Source organism: Dicentrarchus labrax, unplaced genomic scaffold (genome assembly GCF_905237075.1).
Source record: "Dicentrarchus labrax unplaced genomic scaffold, dlabrax2021, whole genome shotgun sequence".
Classification (NCBI taxonomy): Eukaryota; Metazoa; Chordata; class Actinopteri; family Moronidae; genus Dicentrarchus; species Dicentrarchus labrax.
Window position 1 is genome coordinate 7,413,338 of NW_026136721.1, and position 17,379 is coordinate 7,430,716.

General features: G+C 41.2%; 1 protein-coding gene and 1 long non-coding RNA gene across 3 annotated transcripts; both read left to right on the plus strand.

Annotated features, from left to right (window-relative positions):
* The first annotated feature begins 159 nt into the window (after positions 1 to 159).
* On the plus strand, positions 160 to 4,454 carry LOC127355390 (uncharacterized). Its single transcript, XR_007881748.1, has 2 exons — positions 160 to 210; positions 817 to 4,454. It is a non-coding gene; the product is annotated as an uncharacterized LOC127355390 (long non-coding RNA).
* Positions 4,455 to 10,726: 6,272 nt separating this feature from the next.
* On the plus strand, positions 10,727 to 17,321 carry asb5b (ankyrin repeat and SOCS box containing 5b). Of its 2 annotated transcripts, none has more exons than XM_051386154.1 (7): positions 10,727 to 10,911; positions 14,398 to 14,477; positions 14,868 to 14,975; positions 15,127 to 15,280; positions 15,861 to 15,995; positions 16,445 to 16,636; positions 16,748 to 17,321. In XM_051386154.1, exons 1-7 carry the CDS (start codon positions 10,791 to 10,793, stop codon positions 16,873 to 16,875), a joined length of 918 nt encoding a protein of 305 aa, XP_051242114.1. In that variant the 5' UTR covers positions 10,727 to 10,790; the 3' UTR covers positions 16,876 to 17,321. The 2 variants fall into 2 exon arrangements, with proteins under 2 accessions (XP_051242114.1, XP_051242115.1); XM_051386155.1 differs by lacking the exon at positions 10,727 to 10,911 and adding an exon at positions 10,972 to 13,875.
* The last annotated feature ends 58 nt before the right edge of the window (positions 17,322 to 17,379 follow it).

Here is a 17,379-nt window from a genome sequence, read left to right on the forward strand (position 1 = left end):
TCTGATGGTGTGGACGCCGGTGGTCAGAAATGTTTCACCTCCACAAGGGGAACACTTCCTCTATGAGGGTTGAGGAATGGCAAGTATGAAGGATGCAGCATAGCGTAGAAAGCTGAAGTCTACTTTACATTCATTTTAATGTCCTGTTCTGTGTTAATACAGAGTTTAGCTGGTTGAGAAAACTCCCAATGAAATCCTTCATCAAGTTAGGTATGCATCTGCTCTCATGGAGCTCCACATTCATCTTCTGTCTTAAGCACTCAGTATACTCGCCGTTCTCGACCTGTCGCGCGACAATGTGACATCACAGGAGTGCCGTTAATATTTATAGTTACGCGTGGTGGTCGCGACACTAGTTGCAGTCTTCTCCTGAACAGAGGTGTCGCTACTGAGGAAAGGCTACCGACTTTACTATTTCTACGCACTTTTTTTTTCCAAATCGGTCATGGAGGTTCTTCCAAATTTTCCAGCATATCCTCTTTTCCAACATTCATGGCGAGAAATCGCCATGAATTCTGGCACCTCTGGGCATCTCTGTGTTCCTTCATGGAATGGCGCCAGCGACAACGGCAGCCTGTCATGGCAGCTCCTATCATTGTTGTAGTTTTAGTGTGTTTTCAGTGTTTTTAGCCTGTGTTTTTTGCTATTTTTAACAGTTTTCTTACTCTCCTACTTTCTTACTACTTTGTTCACGTTGTTGCGCGACAGGTCGGGAACGGCGAGTATACAAGAGCCTTTACTCTACCCTACTTTTCCTTCTTCAGCTTCCTTTTTCTGATTCTCTCCCTGACATGTCTTATCCTGCTGCACCCCCAGGTGGTGGAGGACTGATAACGACACCCTGAAGGAATACAGCTTCCAGTTTCCACTTAAAGTGACCTTAGACTGGCTGAAATGTACTTAATACAAGAAAGGAATTGGGCTGAATTGACTCCATTTCTCAAAAATATACAATTTCAAGATGAGATCTCTCTGTAAACTGCATATCTTTCATAACATCTGTGTAAAGCAGGACTGGATGATCCTGTTGAGGGCCCCAGGGAAGTTTACTGCAGTCTGTACATGCTAACACTATCTGGCTTCAGGTTTTCTATGTGTCACTTTGATTGTATTCATTTGATTAAACGCAACTTTATTTAGCAATATGCACAAATAGAGAGTAAAATAATACAGCTCATAAAACTAAATTTTGACACTCTTAAAGACACTCAGGTTGATGGCACTGCAATGGACTGTACTGCACCCTCATAACAAAATAAGCCTTTAAAGCTGTAGTAGGTCATTTTAAGTCATATTTGTTCTTTCACTATATCCTGACAGTAGTACATGATACAGATAATCTGTGAAAAAGGCCACTCTGGCTCATCTTGGTCCAGTTTGTTGTGGCATTAGCAAGAATCCACTGTATCTGAAAGAAAACAACCAATCAGAGCCAAGAAAGATAGTTTCAAGAGTCTCAAGAATCAGCAATCAATTATCTTCAACCCGCCAATCCAGTGTCTGTATTTGATGACTTAGGAGTGAGACTCAACAATCAACTATCTTTCTTGATTCCAGAATAAGTCTACCATGTACTGCACCTGTTTCCAACGGCATCTTACGAACAGGTCATTCTTATCAAAGACTCCAGGGGGCAGAATTGGCTTGGTGTTTAAGAGCCAGATGTGGTTTGGGGTAAGCGGTTCAACGACTGTTCAAGATAACCTCTACTACACACAATAGAGTTTGCAGCCTCTCTTCATCTAGAGTCTGCTGTTTCAAAACAGAATGGAGCACCTGCCGAACAGATCTTATGAGATGCTCCCATACTCCTCCATGGTGGAATGCTCCTAGGGGGTTGAAACTGCACTGTATCATGGTGAAAGCAAGGCTCTTTGAATCCTGTGCAGAGAGGGCTTCTCTCATTTCCCTCTGGGCCCCAACAAAATTAGTCCCATTGTTGGACCTAATATGCTTTGCTTGTCCTCTTATACAAATGAACTGTCTCAAGGCATTGAGACATGAGTCTGTGTCAAGGGAGTTGCCCTAATAGTCATGCAAGTGAATAACACGCCATAGCTCTTCAATATGGTACGTCCTAAATAATAATCAACACCAAACGTTGGTAAATGGGGGCGAATCTGGCTCAAGCCTTTTTCTGTGGCATTCACCTATTGTTTTCCTTACTGCTGAGTTGGCTTTGATTATCCAATATCTTTTGCCAACCTCAGACAAAATGTGGGTTCTTCCCCCATGTCCAGTCTTTTCATGCATGTGTCAATTTTTGTCTCTTCCAGCATAGCTGCCCTACTCAGGCGTCCTCCACTCTGAGCACACCATCCTTTGACACTGGGTCGAGCTTATAGATGTTACTTGTCTTTTTGACACCATTTGTCACCACTTGCAATATTTCCTCTGGAAAGTACTGCTTTTGGGTTTGACAGATGATTGTGTTCTCTGCCTTCTCTAGATCTTTCAGACAAATGATCTGTTTACCCAATGTGGCTTTGACACTTTTCCTTTTCTGGTCAGAAACATTGCCGCTGCCTCCAGTGCTTGTATTTCAGCCACTTGCAGTGGAATGAAACTCTCTGCTTCTGTGCGACAGCAGTTTCAACATTTCTTTGAGCTTCAGAAACCATGCTACTGCAACCTTCAGTGTACTCCAGCTGGAGAATGCATGAGGGGCTTGTCTGTAGGATTCTCATTGCTTACAGTAGAGTTTCTTTTGACTTTTCTGACCACCACAGTATATCATCCCAGATTCTTCATAAATGTGTCTGCATTCTTCCCCCTAGAGGGGGCATCAGTAGGATTTCGCTTTGGGTTCACGTATCTCTGATGATATGGTAAATGGTAAATGGACCTGTACTTGTATAGCGCCTTTCTAGTCTTCTGACCACTCAAAGTGCTTTTACACTACGTGCCACATTCACCCTTTCACACACATTCCTCCAGTGATGGCAAAGTCCATCGAACAGAAACTAACAATCATACACATTCACACAGCGATGCACGGCATCGGGAGCAATTTGGGGTTCAGTATCTTGCTCAAGGATACTTCGACATGTGGCACCAGGAGCCGGGTATCGAACCCACAACCTTCCTCTGAGCCGTAGCCGCCGGATATCTCCCTGATAATGGAGATCCTGTTAGCAATAAATGTGTGGAACCTCGGAGTACTTTATCCACTCTAGTGGCCAATACCTGCAGCAGCCAGCTCCATCTGGAGTGTATTCTTCTTGAGGGGAGCCACTTTTCTCATCATCATTAATGAAACATGAAGGGTGTTTTGTCATTCATCACTCTCAAATAGCCAACAAACCTTGCGCACTTAGTTGTGCCTGCATGTGTCAGCCAAAGTCGTTGGGTGTGAGGCATCTTCTCACCTTGAAGTCAGTGATCCTCAGGATCTTCCATTTAACCCACAGTTCAGAGAACATCTTGGGTACTTCCTCCTCCATAGTTCAGTTTACATAGCTCCTTTAGCAGTTTAGCAGGCAGAGTGAAGGTAGTCCACCACTAAATCCTTTATAATGTTTTTTTCTGCGCGTTATCTGTCCAAGATAAATTCAAGATTAGATTAATTTAATTAATAATAATTAATTTCCACTTCTAAATCAATATGAATACTTCAGCAGACTTGCGTTTAGCATCTTTCTGTTGCAGTCACATCATTCCAATCCCGGTATGAAGTATTAAATTAGGCGCAGGGATGCATTGTAATTTCCTTGCACTGACAATCCGAATAAATTAATAACAATCCAACGTGGAGTAAAATTCATTCATTTCTACTTCTGATTCTGATTCTGATAAAAATCATCTCCTTCGTCTTGCTGGTGTTTAACTGAAGCTGGTTGAGCTCACACCAGCTGACAAAGTCCCTGATGACCGTCCTATGTTCCAGTTCGTTCCCCTCATAAACACATCCACCAATGGCTCGCTCTTCCATTTCTTCCATCAAAATTCTCTCCTTGCTTTTACAAATGTTGCATAAAAAAACAACCACTAAATTATTATTGTAAACAAAAAATAATAAGTAATAATAATAATAAATAAAAAATAAGTAAGCAGATTTAGAGATGACATGCAAGCTGCACAGTCTAAAGACTGTCAGCCACAGCACTGGCTCGCATCTTCCTGCAGGGTTACACACAGTATTAATAAACACACACACAATACAAAATGGCCAATATAAGAAGTGATACATTAAAATATATGAATAAAATAAAATGGGCTCCTACATTATTCATTTATTCTTATATATTTGGGGGGGTCTGTAATAGGTTTGCTTCAGTTGTGAGACCATCCTCTGTGAATGTGTATTTGTTTTAAAATAAATAAAAACTGATTTGAAAAGAAAAGAAATGGCTTTCATGTAAAAGGCTTTGCACTCTGTATCTGCAGCATGTTATTTGATGGGAGTGATGGTTGAGCTGGAATAAAAACACAACTGCCAGTTTGGATGAGATAAATGACCAGTGTAATAGTTAATATGCGGCCCATCATATAGACTTGAGACTGGAAGAACATGTGTTCCAAATGGTGGTAAAGGGGTTCCATGGTTGCTTTGTTTGTCTCCAGGTGCATCATTTATATACAGCATCATTTAAACACAAACAAAACCTCTAACTCTCAAGAAAAGTTGTTCACGACTTTCACAACTTTCACTCGAGGATTTCTTCCAAATGAACCATTCTACTGAGGACTTCTCCCATCCATCAAGACCTAAAGACTCCCAGAGACTGAAGGCCAAACGACAAACTACCATCGTGGAAAATGTAAGATCTGAACACAATCACAGATCAGTGTTCATTTCAAAAAGACCAAACATGTGCAGAAATGGCTGATTCAAGCCTAATAATAATAATAACAATGTCATCTTTCTATGTAACTAATAAATCCTGGCAAAAAGCACAACATAATCTGGGGCCTTATGGTGGGTCCTGCTTCGTTACCTACTTTTAAGACTTTATTTCAATTTTGTTACCATGTTGATTATATATACATATTAATCATTGATAATTCCTGAATATGAATTCTGTTTGTATTCCAGCACAGAAGAACTGTGCACACTAGGAGTTAGTTTAGTTCATTTGATGTGAGCTGTTGGTTTCTTTAGCAGGGATGATGCACATTAAAGGTTCATGGCTACTTTATTTACCCAAACATTGCTGTAAATGAGTCCTGTAGAGCTGTAGTCCCTGGACAGACACTAATGAAATAAAATAGAAGCATAATTCTGGACACCCTTACACTATTAGAAACATTCAACATGAAACCCAGAGGCTCATAATGCAAGAGCACATACAAAAACAATCAAATGATGGGTATTGGTGATAGATAGATAGATAGATAGATAGATGGATGGATGGATGCATGGAGCCAACAGGCAGTGTTCATGCTGCAGGGACAACCAGGTTAGACACTTGAGTTATTGTGAAAAAGAGCTGATGTCCCAGATTGTTCAAAATGTAATCCTGGAGAATTTCAGAATTCGACAGCTTTTTAAAAAAAAAAAAACACATTGTGGATTATCTTTGAATACTTGGAGACACTGTACAGGCCTATTGCACTGCTGATATGACTCTTTTACATTACAGTAACTTTCCTGTTCAAGTTCCCATCAAATCCTTGACCAATTCATAACTTTACTCTGTGACAACTTCAGTTTTCAACTTCAAGTTCATCTAAACTGTCCTTGAATTGAAAAATAAATAAAAAATCTTGGAGACAATCTGTGAAGGGTCTTTTAATTTGAAAAAAAAGGTCCTCTGCAGTGGATCTGATCTAGATTTTTCTCTTGGGAGACTGTAAAAGTATGTTGTTAAGGAAGGAAGCTTCAGTCCACACCTCCACCTGCTGACTCTACCGACAAACTGCAGGGAGCCTCCACCTGCATTGAGAGCAGGTGAGACAGCGCACAGGTAAGGTGAATGGAGGCCACACCCTCATCAGTCACACACAGGGAAGGAGGAGGAGGAGTAAAGGGAGTAGGAAGGGAGCAGAGCCATGACACCTTCTCCCTCCACCTGAAGATTCTGCCAAACAGCTTAAGTCCAAACCTCCACCTACAGCCTAGACCAACAGCTCCATGAAGTGCAGTTTGTGGCATCAAGCTGCAGTACACACCTGCAACTGCAGATTTGTGAAGACAGTCTACTTACAGCCTATACCAGCAACCTGCAGCAGCTACCTCCATCTTCAGATTGTGGCAAACAGTTGTACTATAAACATCTGCCTACAGCCTGTGCCACAAACCTGCACACTCCCTCCACCTGAAGATTGTGTCAGGAAAGCTGAAGTCCAAAGACACAACAACAACCTCTGCCAGAAACCTATAGCTTTCACCTCCATTTGCAAATTGCAGCAGAAGGTTTCACCTTCTTCTACACCCTCTGCCAAACCTCCATTTATCTCTGCAATCAACCTGTAAGCTGCCTCCACCTGTAGATTGGGGTGGAAAGCCCTCCTCCATCTGTAGAAAGTCCTCCTACATTTTCCCAAACATCTAAAATCTGAACCCCCACCTACCTACAGCCTCTGGCATCAACAAGTTAGCTTGCTGTGTTACTTGTACTTGTTCTATAATCCTTTGCGCTGTTGCTCAATAAAGTCCATCAGTCTCTGCAGTCATCAGATCAGTTATTCGAGTCCACATGAATTAGCAAAAGATACCTTAATATTTGAGATTTTAGTAAATTTGTGGAATTTTGAATGGTATTTTAATATTAGAAAAAACGTTTTTATTGCATTTTGCCAGGAGCCATTTGTAATTAGCCTAATTAAGGAATGCTAAAGCCATTGTGACGTTTAAAGGCCCGGACACACCAACCCGATTATCGGCCGTCGGACGTCGTTGGACAGTCAGGCAAGGTCGGTGACTCGAGACAGTTCGGTGTGTCCCGTGCCGTCGTTAGTCGGCGTCGGCGTTCATTTTGGCCAATTCGATATGTAGAATCGGCCAGTGGCCGTCGGCCTCAATGACCAATCTGACTGGTGGAGTGCTAGCCCTTGACTAGCGAATCAGTGAGTGCACGAGAAAACCAGAAGTGACGATGGTAAACATACTACACCAACGCCAGTATCTTGTTATTATTAGCCATCGTATTTTCTGTTCAGCGAGTAATGACAATAACGATCCTTCTTGACTACTATCAACACTCTGATGAAAACAATGACTGACAACAGCGTGCTCTGTGTTTACTAGGTCTAGAGTGATCCGTCAATTATGGTTTTCATTTTTTTTGGGTGACAACACAGATTAGCGTCGCCTGCTGTTATGGGGACGTATTACGCCTCACGCACGCGCAGAACGTACACTCCAGTCGGCGTCGGTTTGGTGTGTTCGGAGGCACTTTTTTGACCAACTTGGGGAGACGTGAGCCGACTGATCAGTCCGACTGCTTTTCTGCCGACGGTCGGCCGTCGGGTTGGTGTGTCCTGGCCTTTAATGTATATGGACTAGTTTACTACAGTAAATTAGTCCTTATAAGGCTTAGTAAATAGTATGTATACATAAGCACAATCAAAGCTAAAATAAATTAAAACCAGTTAGATGGGTCTGTAGCTTAAAACAATGTTTCCTAGTGAGTTTTGGGAACATTTTAAATTCTTTTTGTGGCATTATTACTGGGCTGCAAATTGCACTGAGGTTCCCCTAGTGGTCTGATGTCTCCCCACGCTGGTTAAAACCTGAATCCATGTCAGTTTCACATTTTTTATGATGTACTTCTGTCACAGCCAAATTCTGAAAATTTGTTCTCCCGGTTGTCACAGCATTTACGGTACCAGTGGATGCCAGTCATCTCAGGGAAGCCTAAGCTGAAGCACTGGACGTTCCAGTATCAGAGGGCTCGTCTGGTATACGGAGCTGTTCTAACAATACTAGATATAGATTAATTAAATTTAATCTGGGCACCTTGGTGGTCCCATACCAACAGACTGCTCTGCACTGTGTTCTGACACCTTACTATCAGAACCAGCATTAACTGTTTCAGCAGTTTGAGCTCTGTAGGATCTGTTGGATCGGACCACACGGGGCAGCCTTTACTCCCCATCTGCATCAATGAGCCTTGCCGCCCCCCCACTGACAGGAGACATGATAACCAGATAATTAGTGTTATTCTGTTCACCTGTCAGTGCTCACAGTGTTATGGCTCATCGGTGTATTCTGGCACTGTCCAGGCGGCTGTGGTGCAAAGGCAGAGCGGGTCGTCTGAAGGTTTTTGGTGAAGCCGCAATCTTGTAGTATTTATTTTGTAAACGATTTACATCTCTTTTACGTAAATGTGATTCTTGTATAAGCGCTACATCTATAGTCTTTCTTCTCAAGTAGTCCAGGAATTTAGCTCGTTTGATCGGCCCATCCCTCTTTTAGTCCAACGATGCGTACATTGTTGCGTCGAGATCTGTCTTGCATTTCAGCTAGCTTATGCTCAAATTTCTTCTGGTCATCAACACAGGCATTCACTATTTTTCTCATCTGCCTATTATCCCCCTGTGTCTTGTCCATTCGTTGCATCAGACCACGTACAGTAGTTCCCTGCATCTCAAGCTCTGTCCTGATGTGTTGCAGCGAGGTATTCATTTCTGTTAGCGCTCCCTTTACTGCATTGTGGACCCCTGATTCAAGCACACTTTGTTGCTTCTCCAAGACCTGAGCGATAATGTCCTCCATGCTTAGGTCCGCGCTAGCATCAGTCGCCACGTTAGCAGATTTCTGTTTCTGAGTAGATAGCTTAGACGACAGCGAGACCTGCTTTCTTGCGCTTGAAGGCATTTCACTGAGTCACTGTGATAACTAATAAATCAGAATCAGAATCAGAATCAGAATTTGTTTATTGCCAAGTAGGTTTTTATGCCTACGAGGAATGTGACCTGGTGCAGTTGGTGCATAAAAATATATACATATACATAAAACGATTTGACGTCAAAGAAAAGGGAATAGACCTGATTTTTCAATTAAATAAGGAGGTGGGTGAGGAGCTCTAGCTCTCAGCAACCATTGCGGTTGTTGGTCACGTGACCACCACTCTGTCCAGGTCATTTCTGATGTGACATATTTAACTGTTTTTCCAAATAATGGAAAAAGAATTGGAAATATTTGGTTGCTCTAACAAGACAAAGGCCCTGTGATTTATTTACCTAAGATTTAATTTGACAACCCAAACTTGAGTGACAAGATGGTTATGTAACAGGAGTGGACTGTCAGATATAGTCTGACAATGTTTTTTAGTTCATATTCTTTACAATAAATTAAAAGATAATAAATATATTTTGTGCTTTCTAAAACTTGTGCATAGACTCCCGCATAGTTACTTTGTCGATCACAATCAAGTATACACAGCTTAATTAACCCTATAGCTCTACATAAGAGAATGAGGCTATCAGATTAAGGTGAGGTGGAAGTCCAAATGGCTTTTCCACATGCAGAGAAAACTGTTTTTTATTTGTTTGTTTATTTGTCATATACAAAGTTGAACATTCCCACAGTGATTGTTCATGAAGGAAAAATTACTTTTTGATAGATCACCAAATATAACAAATGTGAATCTGTTAGATTAGAACTGGATCTGAAAGTACAACTACTTTTTAAATGAATGAGAAAGATTTAATTATTGAGAATTAAGCTCCTATTTTTGAATGAAATGAAAACATGAAATTCAGACTGAGACTACCACAGTTTGACCTACTTTGTAAAGTTGCAGATAGTAGCTCCAGTCTATATATACAGCTGCTGCTTAAGTTACACTGCTGTGTTACTTGCGTGTGGTGAGGGGGAATACATACCACTTACCAAGCCTTGATGAGGCTGTTTAAAGTTAGACTGATGTATAAGACTGATATTGGTTATTTGGTGTACCTTGGGGGTGTAATGGAGGCTCCCTCCTGCCCACTACAAACCACTTCTATTTTTTATTAATATATCAGATGTCAGAGAAGACAAATTATGTGGTCTGAAAAGCATTAGAGTAGTGATTCTCAACCTGGGGTCTGGGGACAAAAGGGGTACATATATATACAAGAGATAAATATAGATAATATAATATAGAAATATGACAAAATATACAAAAATAATATTATGAATAGGTATAAATAATATTTGAACTAATAAACATTACATTATTGTGGCAGATTAGTAAAGCAGTGGCATTAGACATCAATAATTAGTTTTATTTCTGAATCCTTTCCTGTCTTTTTTTTATTGGACTATTATAAAACTCATCTATAAAAGATGTAAATTCGTTTGTTAAATTGGACAGCACTTGACACCAAACTGGTGTGGCAGCTGGGGTGGCCAGGCATTTACTAGGGGTGACTGTCACCACATGCCACCACTCTAGATCCGCCCTTGCTGAAAAAAAAAATAAGCCATGATGACACACAATATTGACCACTGGCACATTTAGTAAAAAAAATAAATAAATAACTAAATATACTTCACGTAATGTGTGTAGAGATTGGGATCTGATCAGAAGTCAGATTTGGTGAGAGTCAATGAATGAATCCTACATGGATGACAAAGAGTTAAAGATGAGACAGCGTGTGTGTTGTTATCAGTCAGATACACACACAGTGCTGAAGGCTGTGTGCACATCAGGGTTTGTCCACTTCAGGGACAAAAATAGTCCCTCTCGTCCACACGTGGGAGCGCATGTGAGATGGTCATGTGCGTTGAACACAACAACAACAAAGCCGTTCAGCCAATCAGATTGCTCCTCTCGCTCTCGGCCCTGGCTCGCGCTCCGCCGCTGCAGTCTGTCGCGGTCGTTTGAGCGGTAAGCGCGTGAGCTTCAGCCCTGTGGAACATGCCAGAGGTTCCGCCCGGAGCTCCGGAGATGTCCCGGAAAAGAGCCGCTGAGCCCGGACCAATACTCGAGCACGTCCCGGAGAGGAAGAAGGCCTGCTGGGGCATTCTGACCAGCCAAGGTCGGTACATTGCTGGATCGAGGTACAGGTTGTTTATGGTGCTGGTGCGGGCAAACCTTGAGGATAGAGCAGTCCGGTAAAAAAATAAGTGTAAAATTAAATAAAAAAAACCGTTCTAGTTTGTACAAGTTCTTGTAGCTCAAGGGCTACACTGTGTTTGACATTTGATACTTGGGCCTCACACTAATTTTGCTCCCCTTATTTACAACTCTGACAGCCTCCTTGGCTTCGAGGTCTGTCGAAAAGACAGAAATATGAAAAAAAAACCCAACATTTTTTATATCAAACCTCTCAACAAAGCTTTTATAAAGCACTTTTTATAAATATATATAGAATTATACATTTTTATAAAGATATTTCCTATCCGACATTAGTGAGTGAGTGATATAGACAGTGCAAAGCTCTTTTTCTGATCATTTGAACTGAAATGTAAAAAGGGATATAGTTACAGGCAGGATCCCTTTAATAAGTAATCATACTGTGCATTGTTCTCTTGAAAATGAATTTAAAATTACACAACTCTTTCATTATCCATTCAGGAAGGGCAGTACTGGGAACACATTCTTCCTAACCGTTAATACCTGTGTCCCACTGCTATCAATCATCATATCACTGTCTGCCTGTATCTCCAATCAAGTCTATTCTATCTGTCAAGTAGAGCATTGTGATTAATGTCTGATTAGGCCCTACAGACAGACAGCTTCATAAAACTGTTTAGTGCTGTTCAGAATGTCTGATAGAGTTGGAAAGGTCCTTGGAAGTGGTGGTGGGGTGTGTATTATTGTAATCCTCAGAGTGTAGTGTCCAGCCACTTCCTGCAGCAAATGTTCCTGGCATTGAATTGCTGTATCGTTCCTTACTGTGAATTTATTTAATGGAATGTGATCTGCCAAAAAGTGCTGAAAAATGTAAATGTAGGTTTAGAGAAACTTTTCTTGACATCTCAAGATCTGAGTGACAGATGTTACTGTATAAAGTTGCATTATTTCAAGCTCGTTTTATCACGCTGTAACTACTGCAAAATGAACTGACATGGAACCAATACCCATTTTCTTTTATATTTGTTGTACTTTTCTGCCAGTATAAACGTAAAATGGGTCTTAAATTGCATTCATAAGGGTCTTTAAAAGGTATTAAAAAGTCTGCTGAAACCTGCAGAAACCCCGGAGTGAGAGAGTAAAATGGCATTATTCCTAATTCTGATTTAATGCTTCTTGTCCCAACATTGATTTTAGCCATTTTAAAAAGGTATATTTTAGGTTAAAACTCTAAATAAAATTCAGAATACCACTACTGCTACTGCTAATACTACCACTAATAAAGATATAATATATCACAATTTGATTCAAATATCACAGTAGGGTCAGTTCAGTATAATTTAGGTTAATACTGATTGTAATAATTGTACAATAAATAAGTCAGGACACTTTCACATCCATCATTTCAGAGGTGGATAATAATAACAGCATCATATGTGACTTTTGGGCAATATCAACACCTAATACCTATATATGGTAGGCTACTGCTACAGCTCACATGTCCTGAACATGCTCAAATTATTCATGAACAGAGAGAGACGAGGTGCCGGGGTGGGGGTAAGGGACAGTGGTAGAATGAGAGAAGGAGGAAAATAGAGGAGAGAAGATGGGCTGTGTATTAACTTTGCGCATGTCAGCGTTAATTGCAAGTAGGCCCTTATCTTCTACAAGCCATGCTATTTGCTTCAGATACATGTTATTTCAAGCAAGCTGTGTAGAAGGATGGACAAAATGACAATACTGTGAGATGATATATATTTGACAGATTTAGCATTGCACTCCTGTAATATTGACTCGTGATGGACAGTTTACAAAAAGGACAAGTAGAACCAGAGATATCGTCTTTTTATTACACAAACTCTATTTCCTTGTCAAAACCCAGGGCCTACATCACCCACAATCCAACTTTACTTCTGACAGTTGGATAGAAGACTGGGGGGCCTGAAATCAAGTCTAATTTGTGCCACTTTCATATTTGGTCCAAATCAGACTGGAACAGATCAGATTCCATGTGGTTTGAGTTGTTCACACTGTCATAAAGAAATCAGATCTGAGTCACATACGAGCAAAAGAATCAGATTAGGGTCACTTCGCAGTCTGAGCGCAGCCTTTGACTCCAGCCCAATAACCAATTAAGCAATTCGTTTTCAACTATTAAATTAATCACTAACTATTTTTGCCTTAAGTCATTTAAGACAAAATGTCTAAATTCTCTGATTTCTGCTTTCTTTAGTCCTCTGTGACAGTTAGGTGAATATATTTGGGTTGTGGACAAAACAGGACGTCACCCTGGACCAAACAACTAATCAATTAATCGAGAAAACGATTGACAGATTAGTCTATAATGAATAGAATTGTTAGTTGTTATTAGCATTTTTTCATACATATAATATAGAGCATAAGGTTGCCTTAAAATGTGCGTGAACTGGGACCAATGTGTACTATAATAGATGATATTCAGAAAGGTAGTTAATGTGGGTGGAGTGGAGGAGTCTTCTGTGGCAGTCTGTGCTCATGACCTTCCCAAGATGGCTGCTGGCATGTACCACGCAGATGAGGCACAGGACAGAAATGAGCTCACAGACCATCTAAATATGGCCGCCTCCCTCTGTAAGTGTCTACTCTGAGCAGATTAGATGAGAATAAGAAGGCTTTAAAGCATGTTCTGGTGGTTGAGTCAGTGCGCTGAGCAGATAGGTTGGGTTAGTGTGTCAGAGATTGCTCTGCTTCTGGCAGAAGCATAGATCCAGTTATTTATTCATGTAGCTAGTAAGCTAGCTAGTTGTTATTTTTAGAATTTGCAGGTTGTTGTCAGCGTAGCTGCGAAGGTGGTCTTCCAGTCTGACAGACTCTGCATAAGGACACGTATTCAAAATGTCTTACATCTACCAGTGGCTGGACGTGCCGTGGGGAGACGGAGATATGGGTATGTTGCAGATAAGACTGTGTGTTTATATGGTGTATACTGAGGTGCACTTACTGCTGCCACAGCTGTTGAGAAAAAGCTCACTAGCACTAAATATACCCATAGAGAGCAATGCTAGAGGCCTGCTACACATTCAGCACATATTTTCCTTTCATTCAAAATGAATGGGGCTACCAAACAGCTGTTGTCATTATAAGATATTTTTAATTGAAGCTACTGTAAGTGCAATTTTATGTGATTTTGGTGTTTTAGTTTTGTATCTTTATGTTTTGGCTTATATAAAAGTAAGAAAACCCTGGTGAAAATGAGCTCATTCATCTCAGTGTTATGTGCCACATCTATCACAGTTGATACTGGGAGTCACTAAAGCCAGAAATCTTACACAACTGAAACTCAGTGGCATACTGGAACATTGGAGAGTGAGAATTAGTCTGTTATTATGTCATTTAATGAAACATTTTGCTACAAAACCAATTAACAAACTGTTTTCTTGTGTCTGTGTTTGTGTGTGTGTCCATCCAGGGTCGTGGGCAGATCGCTCTCCTCTCCATGAAGCAGCTTCCCAGGGTCGACTGCTCGCCCTGCGCACTCTGCTGGCCCAGGTAACGGCCTTATAACCAGGGTTGGGGAGTAAAGGATTACATGTAACTGAGTTACGCAATCGGGATACAAAAAAAAAGGTAACTGTAATGTAACAAAAGCACCTCCAACTCCAATGTGAGAGCCATCTGCTTTGTACACTTGAATCTGAATAGAGTTAGTGTTTCAATGTTTGCAGAATGTATACATTTGGAGAGAACATGAAGAATATGATAGAAAATCATATAGTGTGTGATATGTCATGGCGGATGTTTGCAACTGATGTCTCAGACCGGTGACAAGTTTAGCACAGTGTTCTTCCTGAGATACACAAATGCTCAGAATTCATTCAAGACGGACTCAAATGAGGATTTTAAACATCTAAGCACAGTGCTGTGTGCTTTCATTTTCAGGGATATCACGCCAACATTGTCACCATCGATCATGTGACCCCTCTCCATGAAGCCTGCCTGTCAGGACATGTAGCCTGTGTCAGAGCATTAATAAATGCTGGAGCTAATGTAAGTATTCCTCCACTTATCCCCACCATCATTACATAATCACTGTGTCCACACTAGAACACACTTGCATTTGTACACTGCTATATGTGTGTGTGTGTGTGTTCCTAGATATACTGACTATATTGTATTGCTTACATCCGTGTATGTCTAGGTGAATGCTGCTACCATAGACGGCGCCACTCCTCTGTACAACTGCTGTGCCTCCGGGAGCGTCGGTTGTATGGAACTACTGCTGCAGAATGGAGCGCACACACACACGCCGCACACACACTTCCCCTCAGCTCTGCACGAAGCCTGCAAGAGAGGTAAATACTGTTAAACAGTAGCAGCTCAGCATCCAGGGGTCATGTGTTATAGTTGGATTAGTCTGTGTGTGCAGGTGTCCATCCATCATGCATAATATCTCAGACACTACCACAGATTTTGATGGAATTTGGCTGAAGGACTCAACTCGTGCTAAAGGATGCTACGACATGTGTAGCTCCGGTTGTTTTACAACAAACTGTACAGTAGAGACGTCACATCCTGAAAACAGAGAGCACGCATGTACTTCTCACTAAGTTAAAGGTGTTGTATACGACTTTCAGACTAGATATCACACTAGACCTCAGCATCTCTGTCCAAAACTAATAAGCAAGAACTACAGCCCATCAGACTGCATTGACAAAAATACAAAATTTACCTCCCAGATCATAAAACGAGAGAAAAGAGAGAGTGAGTGTGACTTGATTCTCTACTCAGGACACCATGATTCCACTGTATCTTTACATAGCCAATAGTTGTTTGCTGCTGTATTAATCTTCCAAAATATATAGTCTTTAAGAAGCTGGTGCAGCATAAATTGTACCCAATTATACTGTGTGTGTGTGTGTGTGTATGTAATAGGTAATAGCCAGTGTGTGGAGTCCCTGCTGTCTCATGGAGCAGATCCAGACTATGACGTGTCCCACTTGGGCTCTCCTCTCTACATGAGCTGTCTGCACCGACACACAGCCTGCTCAAAGATTCTGCTGCACAAAGGTGTGTGTTTGTCTCATGTGCTGCAACTTGCTGCCATTTCAACTAGTAGCACACCTATGGTACCTCCTGTTACACGAGCTGTTATTGTTTTAGTTTGGATGGTTCAACCAATGAGCTCTCCTCTGTGATTGTTTCGTCTGATGGATTTTTTAGAGCATTTAACAAGAAAAAATTGTACTACAGAAATATTTCTTTTGGAATCCATTTTATGACCTCTACCTCTATGATTATCTTGGGACCCCTTTGTTGGTCCTGGCTCTGTTGTTGGGAACGACTACCTCTGTGAAGAAGTAATGTTTCATTGCTTTCTTCTGACATCTGTGCAGTGGTGTAAAGGGTGCAATTTGACCCTGTCCCACTGCAGTTTCTATCTACACTATAACTGCCTTTACATTGAATCTAATTCATTACATTTTCTTCATCTGTCCTCTTGTCCTTTTCTTTTCCAGGAGCTAATGCAAATATAGGCAGAGGAGGTGACAGTCCTCTGCATGCAGCTGTCAGACAGGACAGTGCTGATCAAGTGTCGGTGTTACTGGACTATGGAGCTGATGTCAACATCAGAGACAGTAACAATCAGCGACCCGTGGAGCTAGCGCCTCCTGGTGGAAAAACACAACAGCTGCTGATGACATTTGAAGGTACTGCAATATCCTCTGCTACCGATTCTCAATACTGATGTATGGCACCACTTGAAAATCAAGCTGAACTGTATCACAACAGTAAGAGGAAATCACTCTGTCTCTCTCCAGTTTCTCCGAGGAGTCTCTGCCAGCTGTGTCGTCTCCAGATCAGGAATCTGATCGGTCGGACCAGACTGAAGCTGCTCCCCGTCCTCCCTCTCCCTTCCTTGCTCACTAACTATCTGGAGCACACGTAGTATGCAGCATGGCAGTGAAAAGCAACCACAATCCAGATTTCTTTTAACATTTTTAATTTGGATATGCCAAGCCCCTTATTAACCACATTTCATGTTAATATATCACCATGCTTTGTCTGCTACATCATTACATCAAAAACACACACTCAAGATTTACTCTGCTGCACACTGTACTGTACTCTGGTACATTGCCTTTGTTTGGGCACAACTGGCACAACCTCGGTTTATTTTAAATATATATTTTTCTTTATTTTTTTCCCTGTCAGACGATTGTCTGACTGATAGTGACAGCTGATCCAGACTTTGAACAAATTTTGTTGGTTGAACACAATATGTCCTTATGTGAATATTGGAATTTAGTTTCCATTGGCAAATGCTGGCCTTCAAGTATCTGTGTGTGTGTGTGTATGTATGTAAATACAAATAAATGATCCATGTTGACCTGAGTAACAGTCTAAACAGTGGGTTCACTGTTCAGCTGCAGGCACCTCAGTCCCTGAGAAC

Bases quoted from the DNA above. Each gene is read 5' to 3' on its own strand.
- asb5b (XM_051386154.1), top strand. From the start codon at position 10,791: ATGCCAGAGGTTCCGCCCGGAGCTCCGGAGATGTCCCGGAAAAGAGCC. The intron at 14,976-15,126 runs GTAAGTATTCCT...GTGTATGTCTAG, and splicing joins TAATAAATGCTGGAGCTAAT to GTGAATGCTGCTACCATAGA. The intron at 15,996-16,444 runs GTGTGTGTTTGT...TTTCTTTTCCAG, and splicing joins AAAGATTCTGCTGCACAAAG to GAGCTAATGCAAATATAGGC.